The sequence below is a fragment of the Fusarium sambucinum genome, chromosome I (assembly GCF_050947815.1).
Source record: "Fusarium sambucinum isolate potato_lamoka chromosome I, whole genome shotgun sequence".
In the NCBI taxonomy this organism is placed as follows: domain Eukaryota; kingdom Fungi; phylum Ascomycota; class Sordariomycetes; order Hypocreales; family Nectriaceae; genus Fusarium; species Fusarium sambucinum.
Genome location: NC_139294.1, coordinates 1,729,289 through 1,747,079, shown reverse-complemented (window position 1 = coordinate 1,747,079; position 17,791 = coordinate 1,729,289). Strand labels below are relative to the sequence as shown.

Below are 17,791 nucleotides of genomic sequence, written 5' to 3'. Positions count from 1 at the left end.
TGCTTATCATGACTACTTCCCAATAATCGCTTCAAGCAACACAGTATACAAATAGCCAGCTAAACAATATTTCTGTATTTTACCAGAGATGCCTTTCTCTGCCCTCAAACGCAAAGTTGAGAGCTACGCCAATGAAGAGAGCTCCACAGAGTGCACTCGGTCCCCAGCGGTCGTAGAACTTGACAACCTTGCGAGATCGAATTCCTTGGCTTCTGTAGAGGTACGTCAACACGGAATAACAGAGACTCATAATGGCGAGCAGTGTAAAGACGCCTGCTACCCAGAAGTGAGCCCGCGTAGGATGGCTACCAAAGTTGAGCAGGGTTACTGCAATGGTGCCGATATAGATAGAAAATTCGAGCTGCAATTTCATATTAGTTGCTGTGTTTAAAGACGACAGAATCTCACTTACCCATCCCAAAAACGTTCTCTCGGCCGCAAAATAGACCTTGGGCTCGACTCGCACGGGCACGTAAATCTTCTTGCCAGGAGGCGCCTTGAATTTCTTGTTTTGAATGACGCCCTGTCCAAACAGACCTTGCAGTCGGTCGCTGCGTGGGACTTCAGTGCTACGAGGCGCGGGTATGGCTGCTTTGAGCGCAGTAACCGTATGTCGTCCCAGAGCCTGTCCAATGTGTCGGCCCTTGGTGGAGAGCAGAGTCGAATAGTAGCGCCAACCGCCTTCGCGTTTAGCGACTTCCAGCTCATAGTTTTCGTCATACTCGTCATCCGAATCGTAAAGACAGTCCTCGTTCATATCAGGTAAGTCGGTTATTTGACCCTCCACATCCACAGCTGGGAGTCCTCGGCGTCGGCTGGCGCCTTGCGCACTCGATTCTCCGTTGTTACCGTTAGTTCCGTTAGTACCATTGCGACCAGAACCCTCAATTTCTTCATCGTCGGAGTCCAGGTCCTCATCATCATCGGATGTATTTGTTGTTCCTGACAAGCCAGGTCGTCGAATACCGAAGTCGTGGGTAACAGGCTTGCGGATGTCGACATCCATCTGTGGCATCCAGAAAGGTAGGAGATCAATTCTATCAGGGAACAGAGTAGCCGTGCCGTGGATGAACTTTGAGAATTTAGGAACAGCCTCGACCAGGTGAGATGAAATAAGCTGTCGAACCCACTCAGGAGGCTCTTGTCCAGCCTGAGTCTGGAGCTTGACCTCCAGAACAGCATAAGGGAATCGTTCAACTTCTTCAGCAGGCAGCTGCGAGAAGGGGAAATCGATACCAATGTCCATACGTCGCCAGTTGTCTCCACAGCGAGAGCGGCCATCGAGGTTGTCCTCCCTCACCATTGTCAGCTCCGTATCAAGGGAGATTCGTACTCGAGCATCGGCAGGAAGCTGGAACGCAGTACGGTTGTAGAAAGATCGACAGACAGGCCTATAACCCTTTTTGAGCACTGAGTACTGAACCTCGGATGCTAATCGCTCGTCCTCGGCAATGGCCTTTTCAGGCTTCTTGCCTTCCTTGCGTGCCTTGTCAAATATGGCAGCAGGGAGAAGCTCTCCTTTCATGTATGCGTTGACGTTCTTCTCTTTCATGGAGAATCGAGCCTTGACGGACTTTTCACCAGTCCAATCCTCTCGATGTGTTTTGCGCTCAACGAAAATAGTCTCAGTCTTCATGCCACCATACCAGCGCAATCGAATGGCCTCGGCGCCTTCGGTCTTCTTCAGTCGGCCTTCGTACAAGTCCCATGTATCAGGATTGTCGTAGTAAATCGACGTGATGGCTGAATCCTGAGGGTCGAAATCCTTGTTGGCATTGAAGACAAGAACAGGCAAGTGCTTCAGGATAATAAGCTTCAATTCTGTCACATTATCGGGATGAACCCAGTATTTAGTCGTTTGACGGATGAAACTGGCTTGACCTCCACCGGCAGCGCTGTCACCCTTGACAGGATTTCCACGAGTTCGGACGAGGTCGTAGAGCTTGGACAACTTGATGACGGACGCGTCGTAGTTTTCCTCGTAAAAGGGCTTGGCTTTAAGTCGGCTATCGAAAACGGGCTTCAAGTGCCATCCGGTCATTTTCTGGGCGTGGAGTTAGATCATTGCTGCATGGGATCCCTAAAGGGCGGTGACTTACATCGTGCTTCTTAATGATCTTGTAAAAGCCGGTATAGTTAAGCTGGACAAACTTGGCGAGGTCGTGGACATCGGCAATGATATCGCTGAGATCCTCTTCAAGCAACATAAACTCTTCCTCGGTAGGGCCATTCTCGCCGAGACCGCGCTCGTTGAGGCGGCTAACAACTTCCTTGACCTCGCGCTCACTCACAGCAATGCGACGGGAAATTTCCATAGCCTTCACCTTTTGCTTTGTGTGAACCTTTTCCAGCTCGACCTCAAGCTTGGCAACGAATCGTGTTTCGTCATCTTCGGTCCATTCAGGTCCCTTGGCTGCAACTTTGATAGGGCCAGTAGACCTTTTAAGCTCATCCTTCAGACCATCGTAATCGATATAGTACCACTGATACTCGTGGATAACGCTCGAGCGAAGCTGCTCTCCGAACTTCATGACGACGACGCCGGGTCGAACCGATGGGTTGTTGCCCGAGCGGGTGCTGAGCCAAGTTCTGGAATGGGTCTTGAGGTCTTGAACGATTAGCATGTGCGCATTGAGGAAATAAGATGTCGCATCCGTGGGATTGAGTTCAACGGCGAGAGCGGGCAACAAAGCCAATGGATCAAACAATCAATGGATAGATGCTAGTGATGCAGCTCGTTGCTTGTGCGAAGGGCAGCTCTTGTTATGGTTGCTTACCTGGAGATAATAACAAGAAGAGAGAGCGAGACAATGTTTTGGTGTAATAGTCAAAGTTAAGAGAGGAAAGTCCAGGGCTGGCGACGAGACGGAAAGCGGCAGAAATTATCAATTTGCAATGCAGAGGGCAACTGACGACCAACCGTAAAGCGACCACTGCAAGTTAAGTTGGATTACGGTACGAAAAATGTCAAGGTTTCCCTGCCTCGGATTGATTTCTTGGTCGCTTGTTATCGTCGGCCTCGATCAACAGACTTTAGGTCGCGCGTTATGTGGAGCAAGAGGCCAATCCTGGCTTAGTTGGCGTTGTCCTGGGTTCAAGCTCAGGTTCGAGACAGCTCCAAGTCTCAGCGCATTGACGAATCATAATATCTCCTGTAGCAACGTGCACGTCACTACAAATAGGTCAGTGGGTGGCCAGGGGAACGTATGTAGGTAGTAGGCAAGAAAACTGGTGCTGAAGAAGAGAGAGGATCCGCTGAGTTTTTAGCGGCCGTTCTTTCAACTCCATCAAGGATCGTAACCTTGAAGCGTCATTCTTGCAGGTACAATTGGACTATAACACGAACAGTATGCGAGCACAAACTATTGGTTCATGGATTATTCGATGTGGCATTTTTAGCCAGTCAGCACTGCATCATCCAGGTTCATCCTTTTACATATGCACGTGTATAACAAATGCATCAAATCAAATCAAATCAAATCAACAAGCCCACAGCTTGTATCAAATCGGCCTGGTAGTTACCTATGCTACAGTGGAGTGCATGGGTCGATTGGACTGGGGATGTTCAGTGGAGCAAAGATGAGGCTCCCTCGGTGTCAAATTCGATAATCAAGTCCGTGTTCTGCAAGTCTCTGCCCCGTCAACTTGCACGAATCTGGCAGATTGGAGATTTATCCTGCCTCGATACTCGGGAAATCGGCTCTAATTGATTCCACTCAATCCATTTCGAGACACCTAGGCAAACGCCTAGACGGGTGTAACCGTTCATCCACCCTTGCTGCGTCTTGTCCAACCATCCATCAAGACATTAGAAAAACTAGCTACCAGGTGCATAAGAGACGAAATTAGTAGATCAATTTACGCCATTTAGACCCGAGTTCCTAGGCTGTTTATTTTTGCACCACAAAGCTGAGAGGTCAACTTTTCTGGTCCACCAACCATCTCCAAGGCTTGTGTGCCCCTCCAAAGAAACAACCCCGCGACACATTTTTTTGTTTTTTGATAGTGACTAGCTGCCCCTCCATAAGACAAGTCACAATGGCCGCAACGACATCCAAGTTCGACGATTCTATGCCTGCGCGCATATCATCTGATTGCCCTGAAGAAATTCAGGAAGTTCTATACCATGCTTGGGGCCATGACAGGAGTGGCTTGAAGAACCTCCTCAGAACAACTGGCAAGGCCAATGCCCAGGACCCCAAGACCGGAGAGACACCCTTGCATGCAGCCATCCGTGCTTGCGGGCCTGCTTCCCCCGATGACAATGACGAGGAGGAAGATGGCTCAGTTGAGGAGGCCAGGGAGATAATCCATGATCTTTTCCTTCAAGGTGCCATCTGGAACGATGTCGACAGCAACAATGAGACACCCGGCTGTCTTGCTCTCAGACTAGGTCGCAAGTCTCTTTACCAACTCTGTCTCGAGGCTGGAGTTCGAGCAGAGCTTCTGTTCGCTCTTATGGGAGACTACGAGGAGCTTTCATCTGGTTCAGAGGACGGTGACGAAGAGATGGAGGTCCAACAAGACGACGATGAGGAGGCTCCTCAGCTGGTTTCCACCGAGGACGTCGAACCTACCGTAGAAGAACCCAAGTTCATCCCTCCTGATGCTAAAGAGAAGCAAGTCACAAGCGAGGAGTATCTCAACTCAAAACTAGTATACGACGATGCGAAGCTTGTTGATTCCGATCTCAACGGTGTCATGATGGCCTGGGAGACGGATATTATGCGCCGTTCCGTTGCCGCCCTCATCCCCGACTCAGCTCCGGGTAAGCGCATCCTCAACATTGGTTTCGGTATGGGTATTGTTGATGGTATGTTCGCCGAGCTCAAGCCCTCGCGCCACCACATTATTGAGGCGCACCCCAGCGTCCTCGAACACCTTTCCAAGGACGAGTCCAAGTTCGGTCCTAGCTGGGAGAAGAGCGGACCTGAAGAGGGTGCCTTCAAGGTACACAAGGGAAAGTGGCAGGACATTGTACCCAAGCTACTTGAGGATGGCGAGGTCTACGACGCCATCTACTTCGATACCTTTGGTGAAGACTACTCACAGCTGCGTCACTTCTTCTCCGAGTGCATCATCGGTATCATGGACCAAGACGGCAAGTTCAGCTTCTTCAACGGACTTGGAGCTGACAGAAAGATCTGTTACGATGTATACACAAAGGTAGTCGAGATGCAGTGTGCCGATGCCGGTCTTGACGTTGAATGGGAAGAGAGCGATGTAGACATGGCTGGTCTAGAAAAGGCTGGCGAGGGAGAATGGGAGGGCGTACGAAGACGCTACTGGACCCTGGACAGTAAGACAACCCATACAGCCACCATTTACGATGACACGACCCAGCTAATTTACTTCACAGAATATCGATTACCCATTTGCACATTCATGGGTTAAGCGTACATATATATCCATCAACAGGAATTAGGGGGCTTGTCCATGACATACTCGCTTTTCGGTAGTCCTTGAACATCCCCTCGTGTCTATTCATGCTATGATTCAAGTACACCCCTTTCTCCATTTTCCGGTCCTTTCTTAAACCGTTGTGTTTACCTCACGCCTTTGCTAAATTGATTCCGCTTTGAGTTTATTTGAAGTTCTCGGGGTGAAGGATACCCGCCATGTTACCCTCGTTGATTCGCTTAAGCGTCAGGGCGGCAATCAGGGCGGCGCCGACACCGCTACCGTCCTCAGCAGTCAGGACTTCAATAGGGTCCTCGTCCTTCTTGTTGGCCTTCTCGGGCCAGTCGAGAATCTCCCGCAGAGCCTTGGCACCACGCTCCTTGAAGTGGGGGTACTTGTTGAAAACGGAACCGTCAGCACCGACATGGCAAGATTGGTAGTTCTTCTTCTTGCAGATAGCAGCAACACCACAGGCCGAGAGGCGGGCAGCTCGTGTGCCGATAAGCTCAGCGGTTCTGCGGATAAGCTCAAGCTCGGGTTGTGTGCACTTCAAGTTCAACTTCTTGTTGAAGAGGTCGTTTGTCTCGGACAGGTTCTCCCAAGGGTCCCTAAGAATGGTAGGTCAGTTGTGCTCGTAGTTATCAGGTGTCTATTGCAACGTACTCCTCAATGGCAGACAGGAAGGAGGCATCAAGAGAGTAAGGCTTGCGGAGGAGGGCAATATCTTGGTTCTCAAAGATGTGAATGGACTTGTTGTCGTGAAGGTCGACGAGAATGAGTCGGAAGATTTCACCAAGGTAGAGACCAGCGATCATCTTCTCAAAAGCCTGTTGGCCAGGGCGAGGAGACTCCTTGTCAATGATGATATCGTAGGGAGTTCGGGGGAGGACCTTATGCTCATTGTCGAAAGCACCCCACTCGCAGTTGATAGCCATGGGCAGATCGGCAGGCAGATTCAGATCGGCAATCTTGGGGATCGAGCCGCAGTCTTCCATGTATGCGGCGTTGCAACCTGTGCCGAAAATGCAGCCGATCTTCATGGCAGTATCGGTGTAGGCGGAGGCAATCAATGTACCGGTAGTATCATTGATGATAGCCGCAAGCTTGATAGGAACGCCCTATATACCGTGGTCAGTTAAGCCATTGTTATATTCGAGGTCAATCCAACATACTCGAGTCTTCAAGGCCTCCTCGAACATGGGGACAATGTTCTTGCCCTCGACACCGTCAATGTCGAAGCCCTTGGTCCATCGCTGGAGGATACCCTCATCGATGTAGTTCTGGGTGGCGGGGTACGAGAATGTGAAACCAAGAGGGATCTTCTCCAACTTGCTACAGTCTCCGTGGTGTGTCTCGAGGAACTGGTAGAGACATTCGGCGATGTATTCCCAAAGCTCCTCAGAGGTACCGGACTTGAGCTCCTCGGGCATGCGGTACTTGGACTGGATGATGTCGAACTCGGACTTCTCATCGGTGAGTGTGATTTGGCACACTCTCAGGTTGGTGCCGCCCATATCGAGGGCTAGGTAGGTGCCGGTTTCATAGCCATCGGGGTATGACATAACCCAGGTAGGGTTCATAGGCTAGAGAGCGCATTAGAAGCACGATTTGAAATGCAATATTTCTAACTCACGATACTACCGCCCTCAACGCTGAGACCTGCTTCGTGTTAGCTCATATCTCAGTCTGTCCCTTTGTTCGTGTATCGTACCCTTGGCGAGTTCAGAAACAAAGTGATTGGTGATCTCCTTAAGCTTGCTGGGCTCTACCGTGAAGAGATTCTCGAGCTTGTTAATCTCTTCGGCGAGGTCCTTGGGGACATCGGCCATGGATCCTGTCATGATTGTCGTTAGCAACTGATTTTCGACGTGATTGTGCTATTTCTTTGGAGTACAGCCGTAAGGGAAATAAAGGGAAAGGTTCTGGAGAAAAGGGAGGTTGCCAAGAGAAACGCATTCTGGTTCTAGTGCTACAAAGGCACTGCCCAGTACCGCGCCTACATCATGAAAGTAGGACAACGTTTGCCAGCTGGCGGACCGAGATGCCTGCTAAGAATGTCGACCTCACGTAATACACCATCTCTGGTGGCTCTTTTCTTCTTTAAGCATGAATGTCACGGTTCCACGAATTGGCTGCCACCATGGCAGAAACCTGCATTTGGACAAGTTCGAGCAGTCAATGGTATGGGCTTTCGATCTTGCACTGCTGGTTTCCCAATCGCGACCTTTATCGAAGTATAGAGGGCTTCATCTTGCTTCTGACGTCTGACTCCACGGTCTGGGCTGAAGATGGAGCCAACATCGTCATTGCAGCTCATTTTTGCTGGTTCTGCCCCACCAATCTCGAACAATCAACAGCTGGCAAAAGTACAATCGAGGCATCCAAAACCACAGGACGTCAAGCTTGGCGGCACGAGGGGAATGTGTAAGAAGTAACGAAACAAGCAATGGGCATACGTACCCTTTCGGGAGGGAGGGCGACGAGGACCAAGACCGACCATTTTGGTGAGGTATGTCTGATTTGGCGGGGTTCGGATTTGGCGGGGTAAGCTCTTGTTGAAGTTGAACAGGAACGTGTTTAGATTGGGAGGGTTTTCAGGAACAGAACGGAAAAAGACGAAGAGGTTGGTATAGGTATTAAGCAATTGATAGCAGTAGGTCGAGGTAGGGGGAGGCAAAGGGTTTTTAAAGTAGCCAGGTCAGACCAAACCAGATAAGTTATGGAACAGGATAGGATGGAGGGAAGTACCTAGGTGGAGCAGACAGCACCTTACGTAGCTGCAGAGGAGGTAGGTACGAGCTGGGCTAGGCTAACTCAACGTTTGGCTGTGGTAAGGCAGTAGAAGCAGCTAATAGATCCTCACTCAGTGAGTGAAAGCTGCCCGTTAAACGGAAGATGCGCAGGGAGCCTCAGGTCATTAATCGGCCGGGCAGGATTAAAGTACATCTACCTGCATGAAGTGTTGACATGTACTTTATTTGAAATCTTATGACCAATTGACCAGTCCCAGGTCATCCCAGGTCCCCGCCAAATGTCTTGTCTTTGGATTCTCGACTCTCAACTATCTCACAAGCATGCAGCATGTACATACCTATCTGTAATTACCAAATGCCTGCAGCTGCTTCCAGCTACCTACGCATTGACCGATTCAATCACAAAGCAAAATAAGCAAAAAGACAACTCCAGCTTTGAAGCTGGCCTTGATTTGAAATTAGCTGCCTCACGCTTAAAAGCGCCGGTGTGGTCCGAGACTGTGGATTGGGATTTCTTTCCCCTCGATTACAGCCCTGGTGTTGAGCTCTTGTCGGGCCGTTGGAGGGGACAGTCTAGTGGCTACTAAGTTAATAGTCACGCAACAATAACATATATCTCAATTATTTATCAAAAAGAAAAAAATGTCCCAAAGGAATTCGGTTACCAGAGAAGGGCCATAATAACATGATACACCGACTATACGCATACCTCTCCTCTCAACCTCCATGTCGTAGAAAACGTGGGGTTTGGCCACGTTGAGTTGATATCTTGAGCTTGGTAACATGATGTCAGGTCACACACAGTAAGCCACATTTCGTGGGGAGGTCCCCAAGGCAAGGTACCTGGCTCCTCGGCCGGTCAGGTACCTCTAAGCTTGTTGACACCTCAAAGCATTCGACAGCCCGACCAGTCGTCTTTAGCCCCATCAAAATGGTAACAATGGCTAATGGATCTCATGCAAAGCTAACGCTAACATACCGGCCCGGGTCCGGCGCTACGATTCTCCCGTCTCATCAATCTAGCCACGTTTTCATTGGCTGCGCAACCTGACCTACCCTGAAGCTTTCGCTGACGTGCAACGTATGCTTTTTGGGATGTCTCAGGAGTGCTGCGAAGCTGAGGTGTCGAGAGTCGTGAGCTTGCATCAACCAAACTTTGTTTGTCCACAATTCTCCCCGGCACACGGCCACGAATCTTTTCATACCTGACAGCTTTGGATCTACTCAATTGATGAGTAAATCTTCACCCGAGCCGTCATCATGAAGCCGTTCGCCATCACCACGGCGCTCTTTAGCTTGGCCTCCGCCGCACTCGCTAGCGCAAGCACCGAGTCCAAGACATCAAAGATCATCCTTCCTGCCGACTTCAAGCCTCCCCAGGTTTTCCAAAACGCCAATTTGGTGCACGTCATCTCCCTCGAGAAGAATTACGTCAAAGAACAGATTAACGTCCTTGTTGAGAACGTCGCGAAGGAGCCACAGACAGAATACTATGTGCCATTCACCACTGAACAGCTACCTCGTGTAGGAGGTTTCGAGGTCAAGGATCGAAAGGACGCGAACGCGGGGCCGTTTGTGGTCGAGACTGTCGAATACGACACCAACAGGTAGCTTCTTCAAGCTTTATACCGAGATAATAATGCTAACTCTACACATTAGTGATGTCCAATACTACCGCATTCAATTACCTACGCCGCTCAAGCCTGGTGCTCAGCAGACGCTCGGCATCACTTACTACTACCTGAAGGCCTATACCCCTTCCCCTGCAGCCATCTCCCAGAGATCTAGACAATTCCTCGCCTACGACTTCTCCGTCTACGCACCATCCGCCTACACCACGAAGAAGCAGAAGACCGAGATCAAGGCCGGTACCTCCAACATTCCCGATTACACAAAGCTTCCTGGAAGTGGCGACGTCAAGGAGTACCCCGTCAAGCAAGGCTCCAAGCTTATCTATGGTCCTTTTGAGGAGAAGCCCGCCGGTGCCGTCTCCCCCGCGCGTGTTCGTTTCGAGTTTCAGAAGCCTGTGACCCACGTCAAGGAACTGGACCGTGATATCGAGGTCAGCCACTGGGGCGGCAACATTGCCTTTGAGGAGTACTACGATCTACACTACCGCGGTGCCAACCTGACCGGCTCCTTCAGCCGAGGAGACTTCACAAAGGATCTGATCCAAGGCAATCGCCCCAGTCATGCACTCTCTGACATGCGAGTTCCTCTCCAGGTAGGAAGCGTGGACGCCTACTATGTCGATGTTATTGGCAACATTTCGACGTCCCGATTCCGATCCAATAAGCGAGAGGCTCTTCTTGAGATCAAGCTCCGCTACCCTCTGTTTGGCGGCTGGAAGGCCCCTTTCACCATCGGATGGAACTCAGATACTTCCAATTTCTTGCGCAAGACGGCGACTGGAGGTTACGTTCTTCGAGTTCCCTTCATTGAGGGCCCCAAGCAGCTCGAGGGTGTTGAGTATGAGCAAGTCAACATCAACGTCCTTCTCCCCGAGGGTGCTGAGTGAGTTAATACGCTGATCCTTGTTTGCAATCAATCTAACCATTAAATAGGAACGTCAAGTTCTACACCAACGTTCCCGAGTCGTCCATCATGTCGACCTCGGTTGATCTAACCCGAACTTACCTCGACACCATTGGCAGAACGCATGTCAGTATCAAGGCGAGAAACCTAGTTGACGAGTTCCGGGATCGATATCTCATCATTTCCTACGATGCGCCTTTGTCGAGCGCTCTCCGAAAGCCTCTAATCATCTTTGCCAGTGCGATGGCGGTCTTCGTGACTACTTGGGCTCTGGGTCAACTGCAGGTGGAATTTAAGCAGAAGAAATAGACGTTTAAATAGAACGGGGCATCTGTCTTTGATCAAGAAATCTTCGCTTTGCAGGGTTGCGGAAGCGAATTTTTAAGACAGGATGTAAAAGTGCAGCATAGAAGGGAATCTCATAATGAAACAAGTTTCTAGTTTGAAAAGTGAGGAAGCGTCATATGACTGTTAAATGCTCGCTTGGCTTGGGTCATGTTTTAGCCAAAACGAGGCTTTGAGTCAGCAAAGCCACCCATTACGAAAAAATCAGAGCCCAAGCCGTTATTTGCACAGGTTGGCCAGTTCGTAAGACCAGGTCCAGCCTTCTTATTAATAGCAAACTTTACTTGGCTCTAGGCTCTGAATGTGTGGAGGGGCTTCGTCTTTAGTTGAGATGGGTGGGTGAGGCAAGTTCCGAATGGTCATCCTTGGTCAAGGACCCCTCTCCTTGCTTGCGCCAGGTTGTGCCAACATGGGTTGGTCAGAAAGAAACCGGGCAAAAGACGCCAGGGGATTGGGCATTTTTGGTATAAGATCAAACGAAAGAACCCTCCTCAGAGACTCACTCACACGTTCTTTTTATCTTTCATCGTCCAAATCAATAATATCTCACATTTTAGAGTCAATACGCATTCTCACGTTATCTGTCGCAGCAATCAAGACAGCTTGGAACAATCACTCGATATTACTACGACATTTCGCAGCCGATAAACTATTCGCGTAACAAACCTTTAAACAAACGCCAACATGTGTTTCAGTGATCCCAAGCCCAAGACCAAGTACTACTACCACGAAGAGATCACGCCTTCTCGGCGATACACCGGTCATCATCACCACCACCATCATCACCATCACTCATCCTCGCGCTCTCCACGAGCCAGCTACACGAGTGTCTCAAGGCGGTCTTACAGCCACAGCCCGCGCACCAGCGAACGTGTTGTCTACGAGCGCCGTTGATCGTTCAGAGAGAAGCAATGGCAAATTGCGGGTGTGATTGAAGAAAGTATGACGTTGCACAAAACAAAGTAGCACTTGGCAGACTGGGTTTAGTGGTATTGGCAATGGGTTTATGTATTGATGCGGAACGTATGACTTGTGGTGGAGGATAATTGTCTTGTTAAAGATATGGGTATAGCAGGGCGTTTTTGCAGGACAGGATTAAGCACTGCAACGAATGAAATGAAATGAGCTAGACGATAATTTATTGTTACTTATCACAACAGAGAAAGACCAATATGGGAATGAAACATGGGCACGCCTGTTTGACCAATATTCTCGGGAGCTACGGATCTTGGGTTCATGTCATCTTGAGCTGAGCTGAGCTCTTCTCAGAGATGCCTCTTGGTTGACGTAGGTTCTCTATCGCTTGGGCGGGGTGCGGAGTGTCCCGCAGTGCTGGATCGTCGCTAAAGTGGTCATGACATCACTTTGCATTCCGCCACTGAGCCAAAGTAGCTCTCTAAGACAGCGCGTTACTCCAAATGTAAGTCCCAGTGCATCCGATAACATGAAAGGGCACTCGCGCTTCTGAAAGCAGGGAAAGGTTCTTATGTAGGTAGCTAAGTATTGTCGTCAACGTCAGTTTAAAATGTTTCTCCAACTTGTTTAAAGCCTGCACGATCCCTGCCCTTGGGTTGGCATTGAACCTTCTGGTGATCTCTTACATCCATCCCCCTTGTAACCTCGGAACCAAGTCCCATACGGTTTACACTGATCTACTCTTCAAAAGTGGCTCCTCAGCTGAAGTACCGAGTCGCCTTATCTTACTGTAAGCTTGTCACTGGTGGGCGTGGATTCACGATGCTGCCGCTTTGTAATTTGTCTCTTTGTGGAAGGCAGGAACAGACAGCGTCTTGAGATGCCAGAACTGACCGTGTAAAGGAAGGCGCATTCGATACAATCCCACATAGTTCTTTCTTGCATTTCAAACAATCAGATACAGAGATCCATTTCGTCGTCAACATGTGAGTTCAACATTTACATCCATCGTCGTACCTCCATTTATTGTTTGCGCGCATCTTCCCAAACTCACCAAATTCCTATAACAATGTCGCGCTTTAGCTTCGATGCATCTGTCTCACGCAATGGGTCGATATCGGGCGAAACACCAGCTGACGTGATACCCTTTCTCAGGAATCGCGCACTTTCAATTCGCTCCAACAAATCAAAAAACTCTGGCGCTTCTGCTGGTAGTAAGAAGGGGGGCTTCTCCTTTAACTCACTCAGAGGACAAGTCCAGCCTGAACTGTCCCGTAAGCTCTTCCGTCTTATCAAATCCGAGAACAACCTCATCGGCGCTCACGAGACGGCCGGCCGTGAACGAGTTTCAATCGCAACTCAGCTGTCAGAATGGGGTGAGCACACTGGTGATGACAGCATCAGTGACATCTCGGACAAGGTTGGTGTCGTCTTGAGTGAGATGGGTGAACAGGAAGATACATATGCTCATGCGCTTGATGAATCTCGATCATACCTCAAGGCTATTCGCAACACCGAGAAGAGCGTGCAGCCTAGCCGAGAGAACAAGGACAAGATTGCCGATGAGATTCAAAGGCTGAAGTTGAAGGAGCCTGGCAGCACAAGGGTGCCTGTCCTTGAGCAAGAGTTGGTGCGAGCTGAGGCTGAGAATCTCGTTGCAGAGGCTCAGTTGACAAACATCGTATGTTGGGAATTACGCTTTTCACCCTCGGTCTTGAGAAAACTACTGACCCAATTTTCAGACCCGACAGAAGCTCAAGGAGGCTTATGCTGCCGAGTTCGCCGCCACCATCGAACGAGCCGAGAAGCAGATTATCTTGGCAAAGCATGGCCGTCGTCTGCTGGAGCTCCTCGACGACTCGCCTGTTGTACCTGGCGATACCCGAGGCGCCTACCAGCATTCTTCTCAGGCTCGACAGATTCTTAACGATGCCGAGGACGATCTTCGTGACTGGCGACCCGAGCCCGAGGGTTTCTCTACTCCTATTCAAAGTCGATCCCCAACCCTGGGAGGAAAAGGCAAGGAGCCGCAGATAAATGACGATCGCATGTCTCCTGTTCAGTCTGAGGCTGCCACGTTGGAGTCCGAAACATCTCCTCAGGAGCAAAGGGGTATTAAGTCCTCCGTTTATGCTGAAGTCGCTGGCTAAGAGAATAATTATAGTCTATTGAGCGCGGGGGGGCGGGTTCTCTTAGCTGCTGCGAACTTTATCTGTTTGTCTGAGCAAGTGAGGGACCTTACTCGCTTTTGTTTGACTTCGCTTTGTTGGTTTATCGCGAGTTTTTAGTATCGGATAGTGTTTGGTGCCGATGGGTTTGCTATGAGGTACTGTATGTTTATATCCTGCAAGTACTAGTTGGCTTTTCTTTCCAGTTGAATCAGATCAGTTTTTTCGTCATGTGGTATAGTTCTTGTCAAGTTTGACAGCGTGTGAACCTTCCTCAAAGTAAACCTTACGTTATGAAGCATAAAAACCTCCCAGGACATTATTTGCTCCTTTCTCCTTCTCAACTATCGCAAGCTCCTGATTTGACGTATAACTATGAAGAGACTCAGCAAACCAAACTGACAACCCAACGTAACCAGTCAACTTACCAAGCCAACTGTAAGTGTATCTTCCTATCACCGGGCAAGAAGCCAAGGCTAACCACTCATCACAGACGAGGTGCCTATTCGGCGAGGAAAGCACAGATTCAAAGCAACACTAGGACTGTATATTATCGCCGAACCTCCAGCTCAGACATCAGTTGGTCGAAAAGTATCGTTTCGGAATTCTATATTCAAAATACTTCGTCACAAAGCAATATCACAGGAAGATCTCCTTGGCTACAAGATGTGTACTACACCGCGCGAGTTTACACGTTGCAGCGCTTGCGAGAAACTGTGCCATACAACAATGTTTCCCACTAAACATTGCGAAGAGTTCTGGAGAACGGGTGCTTGTCCTCATGCTTTGTATCCAACCACAAATTCGTTCATGGCCCAGCATGAATGCCATTTTTGCAATCCGACCAGGTGGGAGAAAGATGAGCAGAAGTATCGAAATGATGCGCACGATCAGAGGGACGGAGAGGATGCAAGCGGTGAGGAGACAAGCAACGACGACGACAGAAATGGAGAAGAGTCAGATGATAACACCGAGAAAACATCTGCTGGTCACGGCAAGGTGGACGCAACATAGATGGAAACGACGATACTATCCTCGCGCCGAAAGTGCGTTTCTTTGAACATTTGTCCAACCTAGCTCTTAAGTCTTAGAGTATGAAAATAAGTACTAAGTCTAAGAACCATAGTCTAAAGTGACCTACTAATTTCGTCTCTTATCCTCCCAGCGGCTTTTTGTTTTATTTTTATACCCTGTGGACACAGTAGTAGTTAAGTGAATTATAAGTTAATATGCAAGTAATTTCAATTGGACTGCCTAGCACCTTGAAAACGGATAACACGTCTTCGCTGTTTAATGTTAAAACTGCCCGGTCTTCCTCAATTAAAAAGCCCCCCTTGCTCCGTAATCGGAACCACTTAATAAGCCAGGCTTAAATAAAACTACCAAGTAGATATCGCGTTCATTGGCCCTCAAGGGATTAGAAAAATTGACCGCTGGAAGCATAAGAGACGAAATTAGTACGTCACTTTATGCTCCTTAGACTATGGTTCTTAGACTACTTATTTTTATACCTTATGACTTAAGAGGATATGTTTCATGTCAAGACATTGAATCGATCATGACCTTCTTTAGCTCTTCGGATTGCCGTTGGCTGTGCTGTGTGGATATGACACGGCAGATAAGCCAGTCAAGTTTAGCACGCCGAGACCCATCATGATATCCAAGATCAGTTAGTTCTCCGTCAATATCTTCCATTGACCGACTGAATTTCCGTCTGGCCTTGCACGAAAAAAAGACCTCGGTCTCTCTTGTCACACAACAGCCGATGACCGCGGTGTAAGTCTACCTGGACACGGGCAAGGTTTCCGTGCACTCACCGTATACTTCTTGATATCAATCCCTTAAAGCCTCTCTACCTCCTTCTAATTCCTTTTCCCCGGGGCTGCTCCACTCTTCGCAGCCCCTCAAAGACTGCTATTCATGTTCCACCACCGTCTGTTATTCCAGAGGTCGCTACGCACCACTACAGGCACTGGAACACTGCTGCATAGGCCCCTCGCAGCGCCGTTACCACTGTTGCCATCTCGCGTACCAGGACGGGCCAATTACATGGCGTCCTCTACAGCACGCAGCCCTGTTGCTGCTACAGACTCGGGTTCGGGCGGGAGAAACAGTGCCCCGCCCCCTCCATCCTCACCCCTTCCCTCTGCTACGTCAACCGCCAAAATCTCTTCTTGTCGGACAGCTCAGATTGCTCGACACTTTTCCACCTCTTCATCACCCACCGGTCCTGTCTCAAAGCAAAAGCCCGACATGGCCTCCAACTACACCGTCCGCAAGGTTGCGGCTCCCAACACCCTCGAGCACCGAGTCTACATCGAAAAGGATGGACAGCCCGTCTCTCCTTTCCACGATATTCCTCTCTACGCCAACCAGGAGCAGACTATCCTGAACATGGTCGTTGAGATTCCTCGATGGACCAACGCTAAGCTTGAGGTATGTTTTTCCTGTATCAATTACTGTTATTTCTTGCCTCGTGTCTTCCTCACAACGTTTGTTGCGCTTTATCAACAGCTGTCGTGTGCCCCAACATTACCCCTCCCCCTCATGGCGCAATCGCCGCCCAGACCAACAGAACAAAATAAGCGTTGATGCTAACAAAATCCCTCTCCAGATCTCCAAGGAGGAGCTCCTCAACCCCATCAAGCAGGATATCAAGAAGGGCAAGCTTCGATACGTCCGAAACTGCTTCCCCCACAAGGGTTACCTGTGGAACTACGGTGCCTTCCCCCAGGTATGTTGACCGAATCTATCATGATCTGAATGTATCACTAACTCTATCACCAGACCTGGGAGGACCCCAACACTGTCCACCCCGAGACCAAGGCCAAGGGCGACAACGATCCTCTCGATGTCTGCGAGATCGGTGAGCTCGTCGGTTACCCCGGTCAGATCAAGCAGGTCAAGGTCCTCGGTGTTATGGCTCTCCTCGACGAGGAGGAGACTGACTGGAAGGTCATTGTCATTGATGTCAACGACCCTCTCGCTTCCAAGCTGAACGACGTTGAGGACGTTGAGCGACACCTGCCCGGTCTTCTCCGTGCCACCAATGAGTGGTTCCGTATCTACAAGATTCCCGATGGCAAGCCCGAGAACCAGTTTGCCTTCACTGGCGAGTGCAAGAACAAGGAGTGAGTGTTGCTACTTCGTTGCTGCCATTTCAAAACTGACACCCTTTTCTAGCTACGCTCTTGACGTTGTCCGCGAGTGCGCTGAGGCTTGGGAGCGTCTCGTCACTGGCAAGACCCCCTCTGGCGGTGTTTCTACGTAAGTTTCTCAGCCTGATTGACATGTAAGATTCATACTAATTCATGTATAGCACCAACGTCACTGTCCAGCACTCTCCTTCTCGCGTCAGCCCTGACCAGCTTCCTCCTCTGCCTGCTAACGAGGAGCTCCCCGCCGAGAAGATCGACGCTTCCATTGACAAGTGGTTCTTCATCAGCGGTGCCTCTGCTTAAGTGTTTATAGACCATCTTGCATAAAAAGAACAAGTCGGATGGACATCTAGTCTTCACAAAAGTTGAGCATATATGCTCGGAGCAATGTAAAACATGATGCCAATTGTCGTAATATTATACAAGACCCCTGTGTTGCCCCGCTGGGATTCGTAGATGTACATGAGTCGTTTCCTCAACGCCGTCAATGCATGATAGTGATACAGTAGAGTGATAT

General features: G+C 49.5%; 8 protein-coding genes across 8 annotated transcripts; 6 read left to right on the top strand and 2 right to left on the bottom strand.

Annotated features, from left to right (window-relative positions):
- Positions 1-79: 79 nt before the first annotated feature.
- On the bottom strand, positions 80-2,624 carry FSST1_003311 (VTC domain-containing protein; the record flags this gene model as incomplete). Its single annotated transcript, XM_083229383.1, has 3 exons — positions 80-361; positions 413-2,044; positions 2,100-2,624. 3 exons carry the CDS (start codon positions 2,622-2,624, stop codon positions 80-82), a joined length of 2,439 nt encoding a protein of 812 aa, XP_083086741.1.
- Positions 2,625-4,038: 1,414 nt separating this feature from the next.
- FSST1_003310 (protein-arginine N5-methyltransferase) lies at positions 4,039-5,394 on the top strand (the record flags this gene model as incomplete). The annotated part of the gene is made up of 1 exon (XM_083229382.1): positions 4,039-5,394. One exon carries the CDS (start codon positions 4,039-4,041, stop codon positions 5,392-5,394), a length of 1,356 nt encoding a protein of 451 aa, XP_083086740.1.
- Positions 5,395-5,584: 190 nt separating this feature from the next.
- FSST1_003309 (hexokinase-domain-containing protein) lies at positions 5,585-7,241 on the bottom strand (the record flags this gene model as incomplete). Its single annotated transcript, XM_083229381.1, has 5 exons — positions 5,585-6,008; positions 6,064-6,518; positions 6,573-6,983; positions 7,034-7,059; positions 7,112-7,241. 5 exons carry the CDS (start codon positions 7,239-7,241, stop codon positions 5,585-5,587), a joined length of 1,446 nt encoding a protein of 481 aa, XP_083086739.1.
- A 2,172-nt stretch (positions 7,242-9,413) lies between these two features.
- Positions 9,414-10,997, top strand: FSST1_003308 (dolichyl-diphosphooligosaccharide--protein glycotransferase subunit OST1; the record flags this gene model as incomplete). The annotated part of the gene is made up of 3 exons (XM_083229378.1): positions 9,414-9,760; positions 9,813-10,667; positions 10,718-10,997. The coding sequence occupies 3 exons, from the start codon at positions 9,414-9,416 to the stop codon at positions 10,995-10,997; spliced, it is 1,482 nt and encodes a 493-aa protein (XP_083086738.1).
- Positions 10,998-11,717: 720 nt separating this feature from the next.
- On the top strand, positions 11,718-11,927 carry FSST1_003307 (uncharacterized protein; the record flags this gene model as incomplete). The annotated part of the gene is made up of 1 exon (XM_083229377.1): positions 11,718-11,927. One exon carries the CDS (start codon positions 11,718-11,720, stop codon positions 11,925-11,927), a length of 210 nt encoding a protein of 69 aa, XP_083086737.1.
- Positions 11,928-13,017: 1,090 nt separating this feature from the next.
- FSST1_003306 (Eisosome component PIL1-domain-containing protein) lies at positions 13,018-14,098 on the top strand (the record flags this gene model as incomplete). The annotated part of the gene is made up of 2 exons (XM_083229376.1): positions 13,018-13,629; positions 13,691-14,098. 2 exons carry the CDS (start codon positions 13,018-13,020, stop codon positions 14,096-14,098), a joined length of 1,020 nt encoding a protein of 339 aa, XP_083086736.1.
- Positions 14,099-14,782: 684 nt separating this feature from the next.
- FSST1_003305 (uncharacterized protein) lies at positions 14,783-15,130 on the top strand (the record flags this gene model as incomplete). The annotated part of the gene is made up of 1 exon (XM_083229375.1): positions 14,783-15,130. The coding sequence occupies one exon, from the start codon at positions 14,783-14,785 to the stop codon at positions 15,128-15,130; it is 348 nt and encodes a 115-aa protein (XP_083086735.1).
- A 639-nt stretch (positions 15,131-15,769) lies between these two features.
- On the top strand, positions 15,770-17,577 carry FSST1_003304 (inorganic diphosphatase IPP1; the record flags this gene model as incomplete). Its single annotated transcript, XM_083229374.1, has 6 exons — positions 15,770-15,785; positions 16,017-16,552; positions 16,731-16,850; positions 16,904-17,247; positions 17,300-17,383; positions 17,436-17,577. 6 exons carry the CDS (start codon positions 15,770-15,772, stop codon positions 17,575-17,577), a joined length of 1,242 nt encoding a protein of 413 aa, XP_083086734.1.
- Between the last annotated feature and the right edge of the window lie 214 nt (positions 17,578-17,791).